Here is a 24,788-nt window from a genome sequence, read left to right as displayed (position 1 = left end):
TCATTGCTGGATCCCTGGTGTTGTAAGCTATCCCTTCATTAAAATTTGCTGTTTCATATTAAGCTAGCCTGGTTATTTATGCCGCTTACAGTTGGGATATAGTTGAAGATACAGAGAGGGCATGGTAGCAGGAGCATGATGTGGCTGGTTATATTGTATTCAGTTAGAAAACAAAGTGATGGATGCTGGCACTCAGTTTGCTTTTCTTCCTCTTTTTTTTTTCAATTAAGTTGGAGGTCTTAACCCATGGATGGCACTGCTCACATGCAGGATTGGTCTTTCTTCCTGGGAACACCATCATAGATACAACAGGGTTTCTCTGTGTAACAGTTCTGACCGTCCTGGAACTCACTCCACAGTCACAGAGATTCTCCTGCCTCTGCCCTCTGAGTGCTGGGATTAAAGGTGTGCGCCTCTGCTACCACCACTGGTCGAGCCCAGGGTCTTTGGCTGCATTACTAATTTATATGCCCAGACCCAGATAATTGCCTTTCCTCGTTTGTTTGTTTGTTTATCCATCCATTCATTCATCCATTCATTCATTCATCCATCCATCCATCCATTCATTCATTCATTCATTCATTTGGTGTTGGGGGAAACAGGGTCCCACTATATAACCTTGACTGGCCTGAAACTTGCTGTGTAGACCAGGCTGGTGTCAAACTCATAGAGATCCACCTGCCTCTGTCTCCTGGGTACTGGGATTAAAGGAATGCACTTCCACACCTGGCATGAACCACATATTAAGCATATTGTTGGGAAATAAATGAGAAAAATCTGTGTCCTTAAGAGGAATGCTTTGCGCAGTAATTTCCATAGTGTAAAACAACAGACACGATAGCCACAATGGGGAGTGTTGTTGAATTTCAGAAAACCGGGAAGTCAAAGAATGTGAGCAGGATTAATTTGTGTTTTGTTTTTGTTTTTGTTTTTCGAGACATGGTTTCTCTGTAGCTTTGGAGCCTGTCCTGGAACTAGCTCTTGTAGACCAGGCTGGTCTCGAACTCACAGAGATCTGCCTGCCTCTGCCTCCCAAGTGCTGGGATTAAAGGCGTGCGCCACCACTGCCCGGCTCAGGATTAATTTGTTTAGAGTTGTGAAAGATATTACTTGAGTGAGTGGTAAAGAAAGTTTAAAGGAACCCAAGGCACACGTCTACACGGGAGGACTACAGAGGCAAAGTGAACATGCATGGCCAGCAATGAGAATGAGGATGTTTTTTGAGCCAATAGAATTAGGCAGTATAAGAAGGATACTTTCCTAAAACTGCAAGAAAGAATTGAAATTTGAGCAGAATTAAGTGCTAGTTTAAAGGTCCCCCCCCCATTTATTATTTTTATGTGTGTGAGTGTTTTGCCTGCTTGTATGTCTGTGCATTATCTGTGTATCCTAGGACTGGAGTTTAAAGGGTTTTGTTGTTGTTGTTTTGTTTGTTTTTTTGTATTTTAAAACGAGGTTTTTCTGTGTAACAATCTGTCCTGGAATTCACTCTGTAGGCCAGGCTTGTGTCAGACTCCCAGAGATCCATCTGCCTCTGCTGGGATTAAAGGCGTGCACCACCACTGCCCTGCAAAGGTTCTTAATCTAACAGTGACTTGAATGTAGTTTAAAGCGTTGGCACCACCTAAGAATTTATTAGAAATACAAAATTCTATAGTCATAGTGAATTAGAATCAGCATTTTTTGATAAAATATTTAAGCAATTAATATGTATATTACATGTGTGTTTGATAAGCTTTCATTTGAAGAAAATTAGACAAATGTACAATACATGAATTCTAGAGCAGAGAAATCATAAGCCAATGCAGATTGCTTCCGGTCCTCTGTTAGTAATCCAGTTCAAATGGAGATCAAAATCGATTTCTTGAAGAAATGAAGTCAGTAGGATGTAATGACCCGATGTAGAGAGTGGCGGCGAATGCTGAAGCAAAGATTATGATCAAATTTTGACACTAGACAACAGAAAAGTGGGTGGGCCATTGATAGAAAATCAAGCCTAGGTGGTATAAAGAGCCAAGATTCTTTATTCTTAAACTCCTAGCATAACAACAATTCTGGGGAAAATCTCAAAAAAGAAATGAAAAAAAAATTCTTATAATTCAAAAACCCTAAAATAAATATCTGCTTATTATTTTCATATTATCTTGATTTTTTTAAAAAATGTTAACTTGTTTTTAGATAACTCTTAGTAATTTAAAGACAGTTCTTATACTTTGGACATTTATTATATAAGTATCTTTTATATTTTTTCATAATTTATTTTGAAAGAAATTTTCCCATTATAAAATCTATCAATCTCAAGTTAAAATATTCAAACATTTAAGATTATTACAATGCTTACATGTTAGATTGTTTGACTTTGTTAGATTAAATTGTTTGACTTTACTGAGAATGTAGATTGCTGTAAGTTTGTTTAATACTCTGGTACTGCCCAAACTAAAAAAAGTTTTTACATATTTGCCTATTCTTGATGAAAGAGTTTTATTCCTAGGAATTGATTCTGTAGGTATTCTAGCTTTGTGTCAATTAATACACAGACAATCGGTCAGATTTGCCAATTGTATTGGTATTTTCAGGAAAATATTTTTTTTCTAGTAAATATAGCTAAAGTTTCATCATTTTCAGTTTGTTTTCTTTCTAATTCTTTAAAAGGTTACTTTATATTTTATTCCCAGCATTTTTATTATTAGGATTCTTATGTCAGTTTCAAAGTGTGTTTAAAAGGTTGGCTTTAGCTGTCACACCTAGCTATCTGAGTTGAATCCAGGGACTTACATGGTAGGAGAAAATTTACTCTGAAAGTTCCCCTCTGACCTGTATGCATGTACTGTGGCAGTTGCAAACAGACACATAAACAAAAGCTATTTAAAATTTTTTAAAACGTAGGGCCTGGAAAGGTGACTCACTGGTTAATAACACTGGGTGCTCCTGCAAATTCAGCCTTCAGAACCTATATGGCAACTCACAGTTGTCTGATTCTAGTTCCTGGTAAATCAGTGACCTCATCTCACCTCTGAGGGCCCCTACTTGTGTGTGGTGCACAGACATACACTCAGGAACATACACATACAAATAAAATTAATTAAACCAAAACAAAGTACATATATTGTAATAATTTTGCTTTTTGACTAAAATTTAGCCTTTTATATCTGATGGGATGCTTTTATTAGGTAGTAAAGAGTATCAAAAAGATTTGGTTGTCAATTCATCCTAACATTATTTTAAAGAGTGTTTGCTTGTAAACTCAGGACCGTGGCTTATTTAAGTATATTAATACATATAAATTTCAGTAATTAATTACAGGGACTGGGAGATGCCTCTGTGCATAAGATGCTTGCCATGCAAAATGTGAGATTGGGAGTTTGGATCATCAGCACATACATATCCAAAAAGCTGGGTGTGATGGTGTAAACCTGACATTTCAGTTAGGGGTGTTTGTGAGCCACCATGTGCTAGAAACTGGACCCTGGGTCCTCTGCAAGAGTAGTAAGTGCTGTTAGCTGCCATGCCATCTTTCCAGCTCCATATAAATAAGTTAAAAAATAAAACAAGACAAAAACAAAGAACTGTGAAAAATAAATGTTAAGGGCTGGTAGATTGCTAAGCAGGTAAAGGTGTTTGCCACCAAGCTTTCCAACCTTAGTTTAATTGCTGGAGCCCACATGGTGCAAGTAGAGATTGACCAACCATGAGTCTTCCCATAAATAAAGTAATTAAAAAACTATAGTTAAAAAATATTAGCCAAATGTGTTAAGTCATAGTTGTACTCTAGTACCTAGCAGCTATAGGCAGGAGGGTTTGGAGGTTGAAGTTGGCCTCTGTTCCAAAGTAAGTTCTAGGCCGATATAAGCTACATGGTTAGATCCTGTCTCAAATAAAAAAATTATAATTACTAGAGAAAATATTGGCAAATATGTTTTTTAGTATATTAGTAAATGCAAACATGTCTATAGGGAACATTTATATCACATTTATTAATAAAAATATTCACACATGTTAATATAAACATCTGAAATTATATAAATGTGATTTTAGTATATCAGAATAACATACTCATGTAAAATATCAGACTTTTTTCTCTGCTTTAGGTAAACATGTAAGTTTGGTAATATCAGTGATTTTATTGTTAAGCAAAATAAGTCTTAGGGAATAATTGAATGTGTGTGTTAAAGGGTATGGACCACAGGATTGAAAACAGAAGGATCAGTAGTAAGAAATCTTTTAAATTCTGTGTGACCATACAATGGAATGTTATGCTAACAAGAAAAATGAAATAGGAGTATCTCTCAAGATAGAAGAATTTCCAGTGTATGTTAAGTATAAAAGTGCAAGTTGAGAACAGTATACTAGTCCTTAACATTTTTTAAATATTTATTTATTTATTATGCATACAATATTCTGTCTGTGTGTATGCCTGCAGGCCAGAAGAGAGCACCAGACCCCATTACAGATGGTTGTGAGCCACCATGTGGTTGCTGGGAATTGAACTCAGGTCCTTTGGAAGAGTAGGCAATGCTCTTAACCTCTGAGCCATCTCTCCAGCCCCCATCCTTAACATTTTTTGTTAAAAGTTCATTTTGTTGTTTTCTGTCAATTTTTTTTCCCTTTTGCTTGTAATTGTTTATATTGTTTGAGGCATGCTTTGAATATGTAGCTCTGACTGGCCTTAACCCGCCTCAGACTATAGATGTAGCCCACCACTCCTGGCTTCATTTTAAAACAGTAGCTTTTTAAAGTTACCATAGCATTAGTATTTTATACTTGTACACACACACACACACACACACACACACACACACACACACACCACATACTTTGAAAAGTGAAAGATGTAAGATAAACCTACAAGCAGCAATTTTAGAAGTTACTTAATACCTTTTATAATTGTGATGGGGAGACAATGTAGTTATATATATTACCATGTTTGTTGCCTGGTCTCATGGCTGATCTGTGGGTTTCCTGGTGACCTCTTCCCTCCTCATAGTTGTTTAACTCTTTCAGATTTTTGTAACTATAGAGGTTGATGACAGCCTACTGCGTAAAAAAAACCTTCCTTTACTAAACTTTGCTTTGTTTTTAGACATGTCTTCCATTGAGATTTTTTAAAATGCATTTTTCTCTTTCCTGCCTCTCTGACCTCCCAACAGACTTTATGAACAGATTATCTTATGTGTAAAGTTAAACTAATTTATTGGCAAATATAGTAATATTAAGCTTTCACCCATTTTTATTAGATTTATTTTTATTTTATGTGTATGAGTGTTTTGCCTTGCATGTATGTATGTATGTGCACCATACCTGCTGCCCACAGAGGGCAGAAGAGGACTTGAAACTGAGAAACTAGAGTTAGAGACGGACATGAGTTCCCATGTGGGTTCTGGGAGTTGAACCTAGGTCCTCTGCAAGAACAAGTACTCTTTATCTCTGAGCCCTCTCTTCTAGCCTTCCCTCATTTTTTATAGACTTGCTTTATTTTATGTGTATATATGTGTGGCTCATTGTATGTATGTGTACTACATTCATGCAATGTCAGAAAGGGGCATCATCTGGTGGTTGTAGTTGCCCAGGATGCGTGGGAAAAGAACCTTTGTTGTGGGCAAGAGTAGCAGATGCTCTTAACTGCTTAGTCATATCTCTAGTTCCTCTTCCCCATTCTTTTTTGTTTGTTTTTGTTTATGTTTTTTGGAGACAGGTTTCTCTGTAGCTTTGGCTATCCTAGAACTCAGTCTATAGACCAGGTTGGCCTCAAACTCAGAAATCCGCCTATCTCTTCCTCATTAGTGCTGGGATTAAAGCTGTATGCCAACACTGCATGGCCTTCCCTGTTCTTATTAGCCAGTTTTGTTGGGATTATTTTGTTTTATACTATAAAATGAATGTTTAATTTGTTCATTCAGTTTTTAAGTATCTTTTACTCTTTCCCAATTTCCTACACATAAAACATAGTTTGATCAACCCTCTGCCCACCCCCCCCCCACTCCTTTCCTATCCCCCTCCTCCCACAGAGCATTTTCTTCCTAGGTCTTCCTTAGACTCTGGTTTTTTGAGACAGGGTTTTTCTGTGGCTTTGGAGCCTGTCCTGGAACTAGTTCTTGTAGATCAGGCTGGCCTCGAACTCACAGAGATCTTCCTGCCTCTGCCTCCTGAGTACTGGGATTTTAAAGGCGTGCGCCACCACTGCCCAGCAAGCTGGCTGTTCTTGATGGACTATTGATGGGCTCAGTCTTCTGAAAGTCTTGTGCAAGTCTAATACAGGTAACCACTGATACTGTGAATTCGTGGATGCAGCAGCCATATTACGCCCTGAGAACAGCATTTCACAACACTCCTTACCATCCTTTGGCTCTGATATTTTTGTTTTTCCATTTCTTCTTCAGCAGTGTTCTTGAGCTTTGGAAGAGGAGGGTGGTAGGTGATACAAATGTTCCATTATGGCTGAACACTTCAGCAGTCCATTATTTGTCCTCAGAACTCTGACCAATTACGTGTCTGTAGTAAGCATCCCTCTACATACTGAAGCTTCTCATCTTGAGCCTTATTTTACTTTTTTTTTTTTTGCAGATAGACTTTCAGTAAATAGCCTACTTGCTATGTAGAGCAGGCTGGTCTCAAACCTTCCTGCCTCTCTCTCCCTAGTTCTGGGATCACAGGCCTTTATCACTGTGACTGACTTGTGTGCTACTTTTCCTTTATAAAGACATGTATAGGTGGAATCACAGGCATGTACCATGTGTTTGACATTAGTATGTTGGTTTTGAACTTCTATGAATTTTTTCTCTACCTCAAATATTACACACCAAAATTTTATCAAGAGTTTGATTCTTGCATTTTAGACAGCCATATTTTTTGCCCTGTGTAGTTTTTTTTTTTTTTTTTGATCTTCGAGACAGGGTTTCTCTGTAGCTTTGGTCCTGGAACTAGCTCTTGTAGACCATGCTGGCCTCGAGCTCACAGAGATCCCCCAGCCTCTGCCTCCCGAGTGCTGGAATTAAAGGTGTGCGCCACCACCGCCCGGCTGCCCTGTGTAGTTTTTGTCATTTTAATTATGTTTAATTTCCTACTTGTAATCTTTGTGAATTATGAAAGTCTGAAGCTTTATTGCTTAGGTATTCTGTTGTAGGACTTCGGAATCAGTGAACTCCAGAGTTCTTTTTATCCATTTACATTTTGGTGTCTCTTCTCTGAAAGTACTGGAGATGTTGGTGTCTTTGTTTTGAAACTTACCAGTGATGAGATTTTTGTGTTTGTATTTGAGATAGGGACTCTCCATTATCCAGTGATAAGAATTTAAAACATGAAATTGTTTGCTATTGACTTTCCTTTATAATAAAGGTCAATTTATCAACTTAATTTTATATATTCCATTTTTTTCTTTAAATCACCCAGAAAACATTTGGGAAATACAACAAGTCAGATTGATGTCTTTGTACTGTCTTATACCAGATTTTAACTCCTTTAGATTGACTGTGAGAATGCAGTAACTGCACTCTAAACTGCTAGGCAAAATTGAAGCAGCCAGCATTTCTTTTAGTTAAACTATTATCTTAGACTAACTATCCAGATGTAAAGTTATTTGATTGGAGGATATTGTTACTGATGTGGATTTTTGCATTGTGTTGATTTTTCAGATACTTAAATAATGTTTTTGGTGGTATGTTTATTCACTTCAATTTTAGAGCTTTCTTTAAAATTATATAGCACTTTTGAGATGCTTTACATAGAGTAGCAGTTTTTTAGAAATTTTGATATGAAAGTTGCTTATAATTATGCTTTATTATATTTTAGGAATTTAATAGGAATAAGACTTCAGAAGTAAGTTATATATATGTTGGCTTTTTCCCTCTTGTGGTTTTGGGGATAGAACCCAGGTTCTTGGTTGTATTAGGCAGGTGCTTTAACACTGAGCTGTAGCTTCTGGGTTGAGACAAGTTGACACTCACTTAATCAGAGCATTTATTAATAATGCAGCCTTCTGTGCTATGTATTAATGTGTTGAGTCAGAACCAGTTTAAAAAATTATGATTAGCATAATGAGATAGTGTGTTCTTGGAAGGAAAGCCTAAAGAGTATTACTGTCCTCCGCTTAGAACAGAAGACATGGTTCTTTTGTCTTATGCCCTTCTATAATCTGAATAGAATGATAGGCTGTTTTTATGTGCAATTTCACACACTACTTAAATCTGTCTTTGATTGAGAACAGTTTAAAAACAATTGTTTTTTATCCTTTGCCAAGTTAATAATATATTTTACTGGGAAGTAAATAGAAAAGGTATTTTTGTTCTGCTTAATTAGTTGTTAGCCAAGAACATTAGTAGAGCTCTAACCTGTAATTATTGTTATCTTAAGATTTTATTCTTATTTTAATTATTTGTATGTGTGTGTGTGTCTATGTATGAGTATATGCACATGAGTGCAGGTGCCCCTGGAGTTCAAAACCAAGTATCAGGTCTCCTGGAGCTGGACTTATAGGAGGTTCTGAGCCATCCAGTGTGGGTGCTGGGAACCGAACTCAGATCCTGCAAGAATATGCTTTTCATCACTGAGCATCTTTGTACTTTCTCATTGTTATTAGTGTTGGTATTCTCTGTTGTGTGTGTGTGTGTGTGTGTGTGTAATATGTGTGCAGCTGCATGTGTTATAACTCGCTCATGTATGCAGGTCAAGAGGACAGCTTTGTGGAGTTGATTTTCTCTTTCCATCTTAATGTAGATTTTGCGGATTGGACTCAGGCTGCCAGACTTACAAGTCAAGCCATCTTTCTGCCCCTCCTTATTATTTTTTAATATGGCTTTTGACTGTGAGAGCTTAACAACACTGTTGTAATAGGAGCGGCGGGCTGCATTCCCGCCCAGCTCCCGCACAGCTAGCTTATGCCCTGAAATAATTACAAGGAAATTGTATTCTTTTAAACACTGCTTGGCCCATTAGTTTTAGCCTCTTATTGGCTAGCTCTTACATATTGATCTAACCCATTTCTAATAATCTGTGTAGCCCACGAGGTGGCTTACCAGGGAAGATCTTAACCTGCGTGTGTCTGGATTGGGAGAATCATGGTGACTGACCTGACTCAGCTTCTTTCTCCCAGCATTCTGTTCTGTCTACTCCGCCTACCTAATTTCCTGTCCTATCAGAGGCCAAGCAGTTTCTTTATTACTTAACCAATGAAACAACAGATAGAATGATGACCCTCCTCCATCACAACACCCTTTATCTGTTTATTATTAAGTGAAACATATCACTAGCTCGTTTATCAGAAGAAGCACCTAAAGAAGAGGCTGATTAATTTTTTTTGGTAGGGGCTATTCACTTTTGATATTTTTTTGTAGCCATTTTGACAAAGCTAATTTTGATAACAAAGATATTTTTATGTTTTTTAAATTTTTATTGATTTTTTTTTTATTGAGCTCTACATTTTTCTCTGTTCCTTTCTCTCACTTTCCCCTCCCCCTCAACCCTCTCCCAAGGTCCCCATGCTCCCAATTTACTCAGGAGATCTTGTCTTTTTCTACTTCTCATGTAGATTAGATCTATGTATGTCTCTGTTAGGGTCCTCATTGTTGTCTAGGGTTCTCTGGGATTGTGTAGGTTTTTTTTTTTTTTTTTTTTTTTTTTTTTTTTTTTTGTGCTTAAAATCACTTATGAGTGAGTACATGTGATAATTGTCTTTCTGGGGCAGGGTTCCCTCACTCAAAATGATGTTTTCTAGCTCCATCCATTTGAGGCTAATTAATTTTTATTTTCCCATTTATGACACCTTTAGGACTTATTTTCAAACTTGCAAGCCAATCACTTTATTAAAACTTGATTCTATAGAAGGCTAGTTATCTCTTTTTTTGTGTGTGTGTGTGTGTCCAAAAGAAAATTGTACCAGGCATGATAGTGTGTGTCTATTTAATTCAAGCACTGAGGCATTGTCTGGTCTACCTAGTGAGTTCAAGGCCATAAGAACCTCATAGTGGGACCCTGTGTGAAAGAAAAATTATGCCAGGTGGTGGTAGCCTCACACTTCTTTAATCCCAGAGACCCACAGATCTCTATTGAGTTCGAGACTGGCCTGGTCTACAGAGCAAGAGCTACGACAGTCAGTGCTACACAGAGAGACCCTGTCTCAAAAAAAAAATCGCATTTATTTCTTTTAGTATACTTATTTTAACTTTTTTGTTTTTGTAATTCATCAATTGTATATTTAAGTTTTTCTTTCTATATGTAATTTCTTATAGGAGCAATTATAATATTAATAGGGTTAGTTTGAAAGGGTTCAGTGCTACGCAATACTTTCTGCAAATATGACCTTTTGTACTGAGGGTCACTGGAGGTGTTTTACATAGACATAGTCTCCTTTAGCTAGGTGTAGGGACACTCTCTGCAAGGCACTAGTGTGTAGGTTAGTGAGTGACATTAGACAGTTTTGAAGAAATGAAGCAGTTAATTGTATACTCAGGGACGTATAGAGTTCAGAGAAATGAAGGAAATATTGGCTAGCAATTTTTAGGCTATTTGAAGGCTTAACTCTTTGGTTCTTTATCTCTTGGTAGTTTTGCATATCAACCATCATTTTTATCTAGGCTGGCAAAGTAGGTGAGTGCCTGTCCTTAGCAATCACAATAGCCAGGATTCAGCTCTCAGCATTACCTCCCACAACCCAAACAACACACATACACAGTACAATCAGTTGAATGCCCTATGATCTCTTTTTCACACTATTCTACCATCATGATTTCTTTTCTGATACTTATTTCCAATTTTATTTCTAGTTGTGAAAGTGCTAATTTTAGACATGTCACAATTTTTATGAAAATAAATAATTAGCCAAGTGGTTCGATTTAACAATATTTGCACACTCTCAGATTTGATTTTTTTTTAAAGTAGTGTCTTAAAAGCAATTTATTTCCAGTAGTTTGAGGGGGAGGGTCTCTGAATTTTTTGGCCAAGTATACCAACTTTTAAAAGCATTTTTATTACATTTATTTATATATATGCAAGTGTGTATGTGCCAGGGTGTACATGTGGAGACTAAAAGACAATTTGTGGAAGTGGGTTCTCCTGCCATGTGGGACCACAGGGATCAAACTTCCATCATTATCTTGGCAGAATGCATCTTGTCTACTAAGCCATATTTTATCCCTGCTAACTTTTTTTTAGTCCTGACATAGATGGCATGTATTTTCATTATAAAAAGTTATATAATTTCATTTTTAAAAAATAGCAGTGGTAATTTGATGGTAGAATGGGAAATCCCCCTTGTTCTATTTCTTTTTAAAGTCCACAGTTTATTGTTTTATATAATTATATAAGGTATCAGGAGTGTTAGTTTAGTAGTAGAGCACCTGCCTAGTTTATGGGAGATCCTGGGTTTGATCCCTGGCACTGAAAAAAAAATTATATGAAAAATTTAGAAAGGGTACATATTAGATCAAGTTGCTGTTTCAAGGGACTCCAGAACATAGTGGTGTAAAGAAGTTAGTTTCTTTTTCTTTTACCTAAAAGTCCATAAGAGAGGATTAACAAGATTGGTTTGTTCTCAGCAAGAGCCTCTAGGAATCCCTAGGTTATTACTGAGTTAGCTCTGCTGTTCTCTTTGGGATTTCACTGTTAGTTTGGCCCTTTTCTCTCAATAGGCAAGAAACTATGCACTTAAGATGATCTGGATGTTATACATATATTTTCAGTTACATCCTTTTGCTTAAACTTAATCATCTAATGTGATTAAGCATCTTGTCTTTTTTGTTTGTTTGTTTGTTTTATGAGGCAAGATTTTTCTGTGTGGCCCTGGCTGTCGTAGAACTCATTCTGTTGTAGACCAGGGTGGCCTCTAACTGCCTGCCTCTGCTTCCTGAGTGTTAGGATTAAAGGTGTGTGTCACCACCTCCTGGCTTTCCCTGTCCATTTTAAAAGATTATTTTCATGGTATCTAGGCATTTCCTTTTATATATTAAATTTACTAACATGCAGTTTCTTTAGTGTTTATTGATGCTTTTTAAATTTGTTATCTGTAATAATGTCCGTATTTCTCCCTTTCATTTGTTATAGTTTCTGAAATATTGTAGTGATAGAATTTATATTTGACCTGAATTTAGAGTGTATTAGCGTATATATCCATTACCATGTGAAACGGTTATCTTTTTATCATTAGTTTGTTTTGTGTTGTGTTTGTGTGTGAGTGGGCATATCTACCCATATAAGGCCTGTGAGGCCAGGGGAGGTTATTAGGTATATTTCTTAATTGTTCTCCATCTTATTCTTTTGAGGCAGGTACTCGGAACCTAATCTCAGTTCCTCTATTTCACTACACTAGCTAAGGACCGCCTGTAATCTGTCTGTCTGTGTCTACCATTGATGAGGTTACAGGTTGAGAGCTATGTCTGCCTTTAGTATTAAGGGATTTTAGTCTTGTCTTTCAATTTACTTTTTAATTTCTTGAGATGGATACTGTTTTGTTCTGATTTATTGAGGCCATTCATAATTTTGACTTAACAGAATACTTGAACTTCTAGGAACTCTATAATGTGATTTATTTGATTTTGCTAGTATTGTGTTTAGAATAGTTTAAATCTATTAAGTTTCTTTATTAGGATTTTAGTATTAGATTTATTGTCTAGTTTCCTCTAGCTTTGTTTATCTTTACTTCCCTATTGTTCCTCATCCACTTCTATCATTTTAACTACAAGTACAAAGAACTGTGTGCTTATGTTTGCTTAATACAATAACATTTTAGCCTTTTTAAGGGAACATAATCTTATAAATCTAACTTTCTACCTGAAGCAAACTTTCTTGAAGGGTTGTCATCTGGGTTATTAGAGACATCATGCAAATTCTGTGGTTCTCACGGATATGGATTGCTGCTTAGTTAATATATCTCTGCTCTGTTGAAATGGGAATTTTTTTTTTCTTTTCTTTTCAAGACAGGGTTTCTCTGTGTAGCCCTGGCTGTCCTGGAACTTACTTTATACACCAGGCTGGGAAACAGGACATTTTTAAAGATTTCGTTTTATTTTTTAATGGTGTGTCTGTTTCGTGGTCTTTGTTAATGTGAGTGCAGTGCCCACTGAGTCCAGAAGAGGACAGTATCCTTGAGCTGGAGTTACGGGTGGTTGTGAGCTGCCCACTTCCATTCTGGGAAAGAAACGTGGGTTTTTTGCAAGAGCATTATGTACTCTTAACTACTGATTATCTTTCTGCAATTACCACCCCCCCATTTTGTTTTTTAATGCTTTTAGAAGTATTGCAAGTGTTACCAATAATTTTCATAATTTGCCTAGTCTCGGATCATTGGTGAGATAATAAAGTACTGATGTTCTGGTCACTATGAAAGTTTAAGTTATTTATTATTTTTTAAATAATTTTTTAAAGTGTGATAGTATAGTTTTCAGATACTTGCAGCTTTTTATTATAACTGTTTATAGCATGGTTTCACTCTTTAATTTTCTCCATTAGTACTCTGTAGTTTTTATAATAATGTAATGGAATGTGTTAGTTGTATTACTTTATTTTAACATAGGAAGACTAATTACATTACAAAAAGTGGTATTATAAATACTTGTAACTGGCTGGATATTGGTGGTGCACACCTTTAATCCCAGCTTTCAGGAGGCAGAGAAAGGCAGATCTCTGTGAGTTTGAGGTCAGCCTGATCTACAGAGCAAGTTCCAGGACAGCCAGAGCTACACAGAGACCCTGTCTCAAAAAATCCAAATCAAACCAAACAAAGCTTGTAACTAAGTAACTAAATATCAACTTAATTTTAATTGTTCACATTGGGTGTTTGTTCTTCATTCTTCCCATTTCTTTCTACTATTTTCATACAAACCATTTCATTTCCTTTTTAGTTAAAACCTAGTATTTTCCTTCATTATTTCAAACTCACTACTATGTTTAACTATTTTTTTCTTGTTAAAACTTGTTTTCCAGACCTTTATTTTCCTGATATTTTGTTTCCCAGACATTCAGGATAAAATTAAATACTAAGACACTTAAGGGGCTTAAAACACAGAGAAGCTATTAATTCTTTTAAAATAAGGAAAATCCTGCTTTTTAATTTCTTACTCTTTCTATTGTGACTCAGTAAATTCTAGAATGTTAACAGTTTAACAGCATTCAACTTAAAATAGTACTACCAAAAATATTCTGTTCTATGCATGACCGATTCATTGTTCTGTCAGTAAAAGATTTTCACCATGCCAGGCAGTGGTGGTGCACACCTTTAAGACCAGTAGTTGGGAGGCAGAAGAAGGTGGACCTCTCTTAATTCAAGGCCAGCCTGGTCTACAGAGTGAGTTCCAGGACAGCCAAGGATACTCAGAGAGATCCTGTCTTGAAAAACCAAAGGGGGGGGGAATGTTTATCAAACCAATATTCATATACAAAATCAGAATTTTTAAATAATATCTAGGTACAGAAGCACATATCTATGCTCAAAGTACTCCAGAGGTGAAGGCAGAAGAATTGTTGAAAGATTGAGGCCTGCCTGGGCTGCTGTATAATAGAGTCTTAACACCAAAAGAAAAATTTTCCCAAAAAATAACAGCCAGGAGTTGTGTACACTCCTGTAATGCCAGCACCTGAGAGTCAGAGGTCTGACAGGTCTCTACATAGCAAAGCAGCCTCAAAAACCAAACACTAAGGCTATTGCACAGCAGTTCAGGGTTTGCTTAAGAATACACAATGCCCTGGGCTAGTTTGATCCAGTACATAGCCTTGTCTAACCTGGAACTCACAGCAGTTATGTTTTAGCCTCTGGAAAGCTTATAGGTGTGTGCCCATAAGCTTATATATAGGTCTGGGTTCTTCCCTTTCTTCCTGACAACCCTCACCACCTCCACATGACTCATTAGTTGCCTGCCTTCTCATTGGTCTCAAAAAAATCCTCCAGGCTCCAAATCTCAAGTATTTGTGACTGTGACTACAGTCATTTGCCATATTTAGTATTTATTCTAAAATTAAAGCTATTGTGTCCATCACTACTGATACATTGTAAATTGATAAGAAATAATGCTTTAAGGACAATTTCCTAAGTCTGGACTAAGGGAAAAGCTTGTGATACCTGGATAAATTTGTCTGAAGTACAGGGCTGGGTTCATCCTTAGACTTTTAAATAGGTATTCCCTTCTGTCAAGTTGTTTCCCTGGAATCCACCTATTCTTTTTTTCAGAATTGAAAATAACTGACAGAAGGAACTCTTTTCTCTTAGTTTGCACAATTGTGGTAGGGAATAGTAAATGCCACACTCTATTCATCTTACTTTGATTCTATGCAGATTTGCTTTTATCTTATTAATGATACCTTCACCAGGTTATGCCCCACCCCCTTTTTAAAGAAAAGTCCTAGCTGCTTTCTGAGAGAATACTAATAGGGAGCGTGTTGGTGCTGTTTTTTTTGTTTTGTTTTGTTTGTTTGTTTGGGTCTCATCAATCATTTTATTCTTGTTTGTTAGCTGTGCTTAAGACTTAATTTTTTTTGTTAGAAAGCAAATATTCATGTCTAAAAGTTCAAAAATAAAGGAACATTTAAATGTAAGCAGATTATCTCTGGCCCTATGATTAAATGACAAATACTAGTTGTATGCATTTCTTCTTTGAGGATTCTCATCCCTTCATATAAAGTTCTGGGAAGCTATAGTCTGCAGTCTGTGTCTGTGGTACAATATAGAACAAAATAGACACATTCCTTAAATTCAAAAGGTTGAAAGTTTAATGTTCTTTAAAAAGTTATCTTTAAAAAACAATTTGGGTACTGAATTAGGAGAAATTGTGACTTGTCTCAGGGGTCATCGTAACATTCTGAAGAGGAAGCTAGTTTTATATCCTACAACACAGAGCATGCTAAACGGTAATTTTGGAATCTCAGTTGTGCATTTGTGTCAGGAATATTTTCAGTTATATCTGGTCTCGTGTTTCTAGTAGAACTGCTTGCCAAAAAAACCCACTCTTTGTCTTTGCCTTTTCAGAACTGTAGTTACTGGTCATGGCAGTCCATTTTCCTAACAGTTGTGATAATATGCTGTGAAAGATGGAAATTTTGAGTATGTTCTGTATGTGGCATAATATTGTAAATCAATAAAATTAAGGATTATGAGCATTTGATTTTTATGTAAAACCTGCGAAGTTTGGGACTGGAATATTACTGGAATAAGTTCAGAGAGAAATAACACATGGCTCTTTTGGGTACATGAACACAATGTATTGCTCTTCAGAGTTTGGGTGCATGTTTTAAGAATTGAAATGTCGCCCCGGCGGTGGTAGTGCATACCTTTAATCCCAATACTGGGATGCAGAGGCAGGTGTTTATCAGTGAGTTCCAGGTTGCCCTGGTCTACAGAGTTCCAGGACAGCTAGGACTGTTACACAGAGAAACCCTGTCTCAAAAAGCCAAAAGAAAAAAAAAGAAAAGAAAAGAAGAAAAAAAGAGAAATGTCTATGCACTCTACTCCTCAACTAGTAAAATCTCAGTTGTGGAAGAGTTTTAAAAAATTGCTGTTAGAGAAGAAAAACATGGATAGTTTGCACAAGAAAGAACATAGATTGGGACTGAAGAGATGGCCTAGTGATTGAGAGTACTGGCTGCTCTTCCAGAAGAAGCATGGTCGATTCCTAGGAACGCACCGCCCCAAAGAAGCACAGATAAGGTTCAAGTTTCTAGTTTCTAGGCTTCCTGTTTCTTTCATGTTCTCACTGCTAGTATTTATGTCATTTACCCCTATGAGTTCATTATATAATCATATAGAATTTTTGTTTTATTTATTTTGAGATAGGGTTTCTATCTCCTTCACTGTCCCGGGACTCACTATGTAGACCAGGCTATCCAGAAGGTCAAAGATCCACCTTCCTCTGAACCAGCACACCCAGCTATTTAGAAAACATTTTAAATATAAAACTTGTTATTCAGTACTTCCAGTAGCCTTTTCATTCATTTTTTGATATATGTAGATTCATCTTTATTATGTCACTCTTGTTCAGGTATAAACTTTATTAAAAATTTTATGAACCTTTGATTGGCATTGTTAGCATTAATCAGCATTAGGTTTCTTCTGTTGTTTTTACATACTCTTAGCTTTAGCTGATCATCTGCCTGTTCTCCCCTTACCTGTCTCCTTGCCTGTGTTCCCTTTCTTGTGTTCTTGTGCCCCATGTGCTCCTCCTCCTTTCATATCTCATATGTTGTTAATCCTTTTCACCCATCTTCCTTAAAGCACCCCCCATGAGCCTCTTTCTAGTTTCCTACGTGTGTTCGCATTCACTTCCACATAAATACATGCTTATGTGAATTAGTTAGGATCTACATATGAGAAAAAATGTATTTACCTACTTTCCATTTCCTGCTCAGGCTGTCTTGGAACTTGTAACAATCCTCCTGCTCCACCTCCCACAGAGTGCCATCTTGGTCCTTAAAACTATATTTTAATTAACAAACCTACCATTTCTCATTAATGGACATTTAGCCCATTATTTACTATAGCAAAACAGTGCTCCTCATACCTAACTCCTCATACAAATTTGTAGGCACAGGCTGCTTGTTTCCTGGCTGGCCAGACCCGAAATAGTCACATAGAAACTGTATTAATTAAAACATTGCTTGGCCTATCTTAAGCATATTTTTGGATAACTCTTATATCTTAAATTAACCCATTCCTATTAATCTGTGTATTGCCACCTGGCTGTGGTTTACCAGGAGGATCTTAGCATCTCTCTCCTTTGGGCATCTCTCAGACTCTGCCTTCTTTTCTCTTCTATCTCTGCTTGGAAATCCTGCCTTGCTCTATTCTGTACTGCAATAGGCCCAAAGCACCTTCTTTGTTAACTATGGTAATAAAGCATATTCACAGCATACAGAGGGAAATCCCATATCACCTCCCCTTTTTTGTCTAAATAAAAAGGAAGGTTTTAACTTGAACATAGTAAAATTATATATAACAAAACAGGCAAGAATTACAGTTGCAATATTTATTTCTATTTAACTTTTATTATAACTAAGGAAAGCTATAATTATAACTATATTTTTAGCACCATTAAAGACCTTAGAAAGATATAATATTACGTAAGTTAACAGAAAGTGCATTTAAAGCAACTTTTAAAACTTTAGAATTAGCAGAGACAGCTTGCTGCCTGGAGAGTCACCCAAAGCTGTAACATTGGGGCATCCATCTTTAGCCCATAGTATCTCTATGCCTCTCTACAGGCCCATAGTATCCGGTAGACTCTTTTATGATATCGGAAATTCAAAAGACTGTTTCACCTCTTTTGGCAGTTTGTCACTTTTTTTTTTTTGTATCCTGTAGAATGTCTGGCAGACTCTTTCATAAAACAGGAACCCTAAAAGGTAGTCTCACCTTTTTAAGGTAACTTAAGCAGTCATTTTTTTTTTTTGTGGGTTCCTGCATGTCCAATTTATACAGCACGCTATCAAGCAGTCCAGGCAAGAGAAGTTTCTTGCCCAAATGTCCAACAAACTCTATAAGGAACCTCTTTGATGTTCATCATCCTCCTGAAATAGATTGGGGCTGCCAGGAGCAGATGAGTCTCATTGTCATGAAAAATCCTAAGTTTTTAAAACATTTTAAATGCCATATTCTGTTAGTCTTTGAAAGGTTTGTAGAATACCTGTCCATCTGAAATATATCTCTGTACATTAGAAAACCTAACTAATATGACTACAGGCTTGACTATTATAGATGATTATTAACCTGTATTTCTTAATTATACATTACATTTTTAAATGAGCCGTAGAAACACAATACGTTAATCAGGAACAGATACATATAACAAAATTGACCTAAAATTTGTGTCAGTAAACCAAGATCCATACCAATGCAAAGAATTCATCTCTATAGCATATCTCCCTTTAATTGTAAACAAATGTTTATAAACATTCATTTAGGGAATTTGGGCACATCACAAATGGTCACCCATTTCTCTAATGTAGCTATAAGGATATGGAATTAGTAATTGTAGAGTGTTACATGTTTGCACTTTAAATTTTACCATCTTTACAGTTGCACTTCAGGGTGTATTAGTTTATTTTGCTCTTCTCTTACCTATATGCTGTTATTTACTAGTTTTTTTTATTATTACCATTCTTAAGACTTGCAAGTTAACTTTATATGTTATTCTTTTTATTTTTACTTTTATCGGGTTCTTTTCTCATTGTCCCTTTTTAAATTTTTGACTGTCTTTCTGGGATATTGCCCTCCTTTGGCAGAAATACTTTTTACAATAATTTTTTAAAATTTAAATTTCTATGTGTAGTTTTACTATGTGTGTGTTTGCTTGCTTGTATGCACCACAAACTCTATGTTATCAAGGGACAATATGCAGAAGTTGGTTCATCTTTTCTACCAGATGACTTCAAGGGATCAGTCAGATCTTTAGGTTTGGTGGCAAGCACCTGTATTCTCTGAGCTATCTCACTGCCCCTGTTTGCAGTTTTTTGAGGTAAGTCAAATCCTAGAATTTTGGACTATGTTACCCAAGATCATATATGTAGTAGTGGAAAAGGTGAGGTGGAAATGAGCTCTTTTTCTTCAAATGTCAGATTATCCACATATATTTTACGATTTTTGGATAACATTTGGTGACCCACTTCTGTGGAATCTGTCCATTATACCAAAAGTATGCAGATGAAGTTGCTTTTGTATTATCTGTTATACTATCTCATGCTACTTTGTCCTTCCTTCCTTTCTCAATGTAAAATATACAGTTTAAAAACCTTTAAAAATTAAAAATAACTTTAAAGAAACCTTGGAAGTATTATTTTTTATTTGAAGAGGTACACTTTCTAGAAGGATTTGGTATTTCTGAGTCCCGATATATTGTTTCCTTCTCGACATTCAGTAAATTACTTCACTAAATGCAATTGATGTGTAGTTAAGAGAAAGTCTTTAATCCCAGCACTCAGGAAGCAGAGACAGGCGAATGCACTGACTTTGAGGATAGTCTGGTTTACATAGTGAGTTCCAGGACAGCCAGGGCTGCATTGAGAGGCCCTTTCCTTCCCCCTGTATACCCTCCCCCCCCCCAAAAAAAAAGGACAGAAAAGAAGAGGAAAGAAAACATCTTAAAGCCACAGATATTAGAGGTATACATAGCAGTTCTTAATTTCAGGTTGATTTCCTATTGGTGGACGCTGGGAAGGAGCCTATTTTCTAGTTTTAAATGTTCACGTTACTCAGCAGAATTCTATTCCGCATTCCTGGTTTTAATATAAAAAAAATGGCTAATCCAGATTTACAAGCTAGGAATATTGGATTGTTTATGAATACATATCCATTTCTTTCTTTTTTTAAACTTTAAATTTTAAATAAAATTGCAAACTCGTAGGAAGACATTTCAGGAACATATCATATCACATGTAGTTCCTCTGAATTTCCCGTCAGTTTTCTTTATGTAAAAAATAGGAGTGTACATCGTGGCTGCCCCATATTGTATGATAGAAAACAGCATCCCCCATCTAATCATCAAAGTCAGGCATTTTCTCAAGAAAATGAAAACAACCCACCTAGTGGTTTTGGACACTTTAATTTAAAAAGTAACGTTTTTATATCAATACAGATAGTAACGGATTTTTCTAACAGAAGATGACTACTTCTATTTTTTTTTTTTTTGGCTATGTCAACATCCTTGTCTTATTTTCTTGGTGAAATTAAGTTTATATATACAGGTCTTGTTATGTAAAGTAAGTTTAAATAATGAATAAATCTCTTTCTGTGTCAACTTACAAAAAGTTATTAAATTGCTATTTCTCTTTCTCTCTCTCACCAGGGTTTCACACTGTAGCCCTAGAAGGCCTACATCTGGCTATGTAGCATAGACACACAGCATTCTTGTATCTTCCTGTCTCCACTTCACTCATGCTGGGATTATAAGCATTCACAGCTTTATTTCTGTATCTTAACTATTAATGATTTACCTATTTCTGGATGCTATGTTGGCAATATTTTGCTCTTTGATATAATGATTGCTAACATAATATAATATTTGTTATATGGGTGTGTGTATGTAGAAGAACTTCTTATACAGGCAGTATATTGAATAAAAGACACAGGCTTTTATTTATTTCTTCATTATCTATTTACCTATCTGTCTGCCTTTGGCTGTCTGTCTATTTTTTTTGAAGATTTCATATGTGCTCTTAAAGGCCAGAAGATGGTGTTGAATTTTCTAGAACTGGAGCTATGGATGTTTAAGAGCCATCATGTGGGTAATGTGAACTGAACCTAGGATACTTGCTTTTAATTTTCTTTTCTTCTTTTTGTATTAGTCAACAGTATCTTTTTATGCCTCTCATTTTGGGTGAACACGGCTTAAGTGGGTGAAGAAAGCCTCACCTGTTTATTTTTCCAACACTTCAGCAGTTTATTATACCAAATAAGTTTTCAGTCACCTTTGGGTGCTATTTTATTTTATTTATTTATTTTGGTTTTTGGAGGCATGGTTTCTCTGTGTAGCCCTGGATGTCCTGAAACTCTCTGTGGAGACCAGCCTAGCCTTAACTCAGAAACCCAAGTGCTGAGAATAAAGTCCTCTGCAATCTCCCCAGGTGTTATTTTATTAATAGTATAAATTAGATATGCACCAGTGTTATTATTTATAAAATGATTCGCCCCTACCTGGGACACTTTCTGTACCAATGCTTCTTACTGCTTATAGGATGGTGGCACTTCCTTTAATCCCAGCACTCAAGGGACAGAGACAGGTGAATCTCTGTGTATTCAAGGCCAGTCTGGTCTACAAAGTGAGTTCCAGGACAACCAGGGCTGTTACAGAGAGACCTTGTGTCAAAAAACAAAAATGGGGAGGGGGGCGCCCATTTCATCTGTATTGATTTGTAGTATGATTTCTGTTAAAAATTAAAATATTATTGTTTATTGTTTATTTCTATTTCTTCTTTTTTTTAGTTTCTTTGATATTTTCTCTGCTTTTGTGAAGTAAGAAGTTCAGCTTCACAGCAGACAGTTGGGTACTGATAGGGCTAATGTCACAGTTAGCCCTCAGATGAGTCAGTTGTTCTCTCTGCTCTTCAGTGTGACCTTTAAAATCATTTTGTTCAATTTTGTGTTGTTTCTAAACCTTTGTGCTCTAGGACTGCATCCAGATGTAGACTTGTTTGCAGCTTTTCCATTTTCAACTGCATGTAGTGATTGCAACTTACCCATCAGCATGAAATTGTTAACTGTAGTGTTCAACTCTCTGTAACTTAAAAAGAATTCACATTTCACAAAGCATGATTGGGTTAGAAAGGTCTATTTGTTCTCTGTTTGATTTTTTTTAAACAGGCTTTTTGTAATATTTACTATAGAAATATTTTATAAATACATCTATTTGTTCAGCAGTTTTTACTGGCATCATATTACATACTTGTAAGCAGTTATGGCATGCTTGCTTGGTTTTAAGCTATATTTTCTCTGGCAAAAATTTTTCATTAATATAATTATATATGTAGCTATAAGTGATTAATTTTTTAAAAATTATCATTCTACTGTGGTTTTTTAAGAGTTTATCTATTGTTAGGTATATAGTGTTGGCATCAGCTCTCATAGATGACTGTGAGCTGCCATGTGGTTGCTGGGAATTGAACTCAGGACCTCTGGAAGATCAGTCAGAGCTCTTAACCTCTGAGCCATCTCTCCAGCCTAAGTGATTAAATTGATTTTTATCAGTTCCTTTTGTTAATTGTGGTACATTTTGCTTATCATAATTGTTATGTCCTTTATTAGCTTTTAAGTGGACGATGCATAATCAAGTGTGCATAGCTTTGAACTTTTTAGCGTTATTATTGTTATTATTATTATGAAAGAGGATGATATTATGACAGAGAATGCGTATGTCATGGTGTGTGCGTAGAAGTCAAAGGAAAACTTTATGGACTTGGTTCTCTCCCGTGTGAACTCTAGTGATTGGGCTCGGGTCAGTAGGCTTGTGTAGCAAATGTATTCACCCACTGAGCCATTTCATTGGTCTCAGGTTATTTTATAACTGAAGGTCTTTATTTTATATTTTTCTAAAATGTGTTATAAACAGTGTTCAGATCAGTATTAAATGTCTTAGCTGGAAAAAAATGGGAATTGTTTTAGTTTCTATTGCATTTGAAACCCAATATAATGCCAGTTTTTTTCTTCATATGAGGAAAATTTCTGAAATCTGTCCTGTGGTTATAGCAAAAGTTAGTATTTTTCCTGTAGTAAATGGTATGTTTTTTATTTTTTTTCTCATGCAGGTCTTCAGAGTTCTACATTTTAGCTCTCAGTGCTGAATTTCCTTCTCCCTTAAATTATTATAAACTTTGCTGCTGTCTAACAAGTGTGAAGATGTCTCGCAGTCCTGATGCAAAGGAAGACCCTGTGGAATGCCCTCTTTGTATGGAGCCCTTAGAGATAGACGATATTAACTTTTTCCCTTGCACCTGTGGCTACCAGATATGCCGATTTTGTTGGCATCGAATTCGCACTGATGAGAATGGGCTTTGTCCTGCATGTAGAAAGGTAAGTGCTTCTAAACAACTCTATTTTACTATCTGGACTTTTTACTCTCCAGTATTAACTGCATAGTTTCTTCATAGCTGTGAGTGATTGACTTTAAAACAAACTATTCAGGTGTAAGTTCCATTTCGAGCCCCTTCCCCTGGAAGTTGCCTCAGTCCAGACTCCACTCCTCGAGAAAGCCCACCAAACGATGACCCCTCCCCAGAGATGGTCAAGACTATTCCCACAGGATATTTAAACCCCCCCCCCCCCCCAACAAACAAGTCTTCCACCCAACACAAACATTGTGTGATCTTTAAGGTGTAATGGAGTAGAGAAAGAACACTGGACTGGGAGTCATGGTCAAGTGTTGCCTTTGTTGTGTTAACTAGCAGTGTTGCTTCTGTAAAGTCATATAATTTCTCTAGCCAAGGAAACAGACACAGTCTTGGTGCTTTCTTATTAAGAAGATTCATAAAGAACCATTGAGTTTGGATGATAATATGGAACTTGAAAAACATGTTCTGTATTAATATGTGGGGTGATTCACACTAGTTTTCTAGTACTAAATAGGAAAGTAGTTCACCAGAGTTAGAAAGCAGAGAGGGGCATTCAGACACTCAGCCTACCTCTTACCTTTCCATTCAGTTGTGCACCCCAGTCCATGGAATGATGCCAGTCACATTAGTGTGGGGTATTTCCCCCTCCACTAGTCCTATCTGGATACAGACTTTGCGACATGCCCAGAGGTGTGTGTGTGTGTGTCTAGATGATTTTAAATTCAGTCAGATTGACAATGAAAATTAATCATCACATCTTTCTGGGATCTTTATACTCAGTTTTAAGTTACTGCCATCCATTTGTTATTATTAGTAGTACTGATAACTGAGTCTTTAGTACTTATTTATGCAGGTCATATTTTAATCACTTTTAACTCCCACAGAACTTCTAGTTAAATGTGCTTCTCATTTTACAGTTGAGAAGGCTGGGGCTAATGGTCATATAGTTTTGGAGCAGCTTGGCTAGAATTCAAAGCCTGGCCCTCTGATTCCATATTTTTGGTCCACCAGTGACCCTGATGTTAGCTTTTGGAGTGAAGATACTATAATCCTGAGATGGAAAAAAAAAGACATACAACAGAGAGATTGCTGGTATTTTTTGAGGACACAATGATAAATCTTTACATCATATTTTAGGATTTTTTTGTACTTCATACATAAGGATACTGAGGCTTAGAAACCAATTTGTTTATGGGCACATGACTAGATAATGTTAAAACTAAATTTGAACTCTTGATCCAAAGTCTAAATATTTATGCTCATCTTTCTTCCTCTTAGAC

The 24,788-nt window shown here is 36.3% G+C and overlaps 1 protein-coding gene across 7 annotated transcripts in view; it reads left to right on the top strand.

Annotated features, from left to right (window-relative positions):
• Cnot4 (CCR4-NOT transcription complex subunit 4) overlaps window positions 1–24,788 on the top strand; it is a 105,092-nt gene that overhangs the window by 19,830 nt on the left and 60,474 nt on the right. For all 7 annotated transcript variants that reach the window (XM_075953783.1, XM_075953782.1, XM_075953779.1 and 4 more), the window contains exon 2: window positions 23,206–23,470. In XM_075953783.1, the coding sequence (XP_075809898.1) occupies window positions 23,297–23,470 (174 nt within the window). In that variant the 5' untranslated portion in view covers window positions 23,206–23,296. The remainder of the gene's footprint in view (window positions 1–23,205; window positions 23,471–24,788) is intronic.

Source organism: Microtus pennsylvanicus, chromosome 19 (assembly GCF_037038515.1).
Source record: "Microtus pennsylvanicus isolate mMicPen1 chromosome 19, mMicPen1.hap1, whole genome shotgun sequence".
In the NCBI taxonomy this organism is placed as follows: Eukaryota; Metazoa; Chordata; class Mammalia; order Rodentia; family Cricetidae; genus Microtus; species Microtus pennsylvanicus.
The sequence above is the reverse complement of the archived record's forward strand: the minus strand, read 5'-3'. Positions and strand labels throughout refer to the sequence as shown.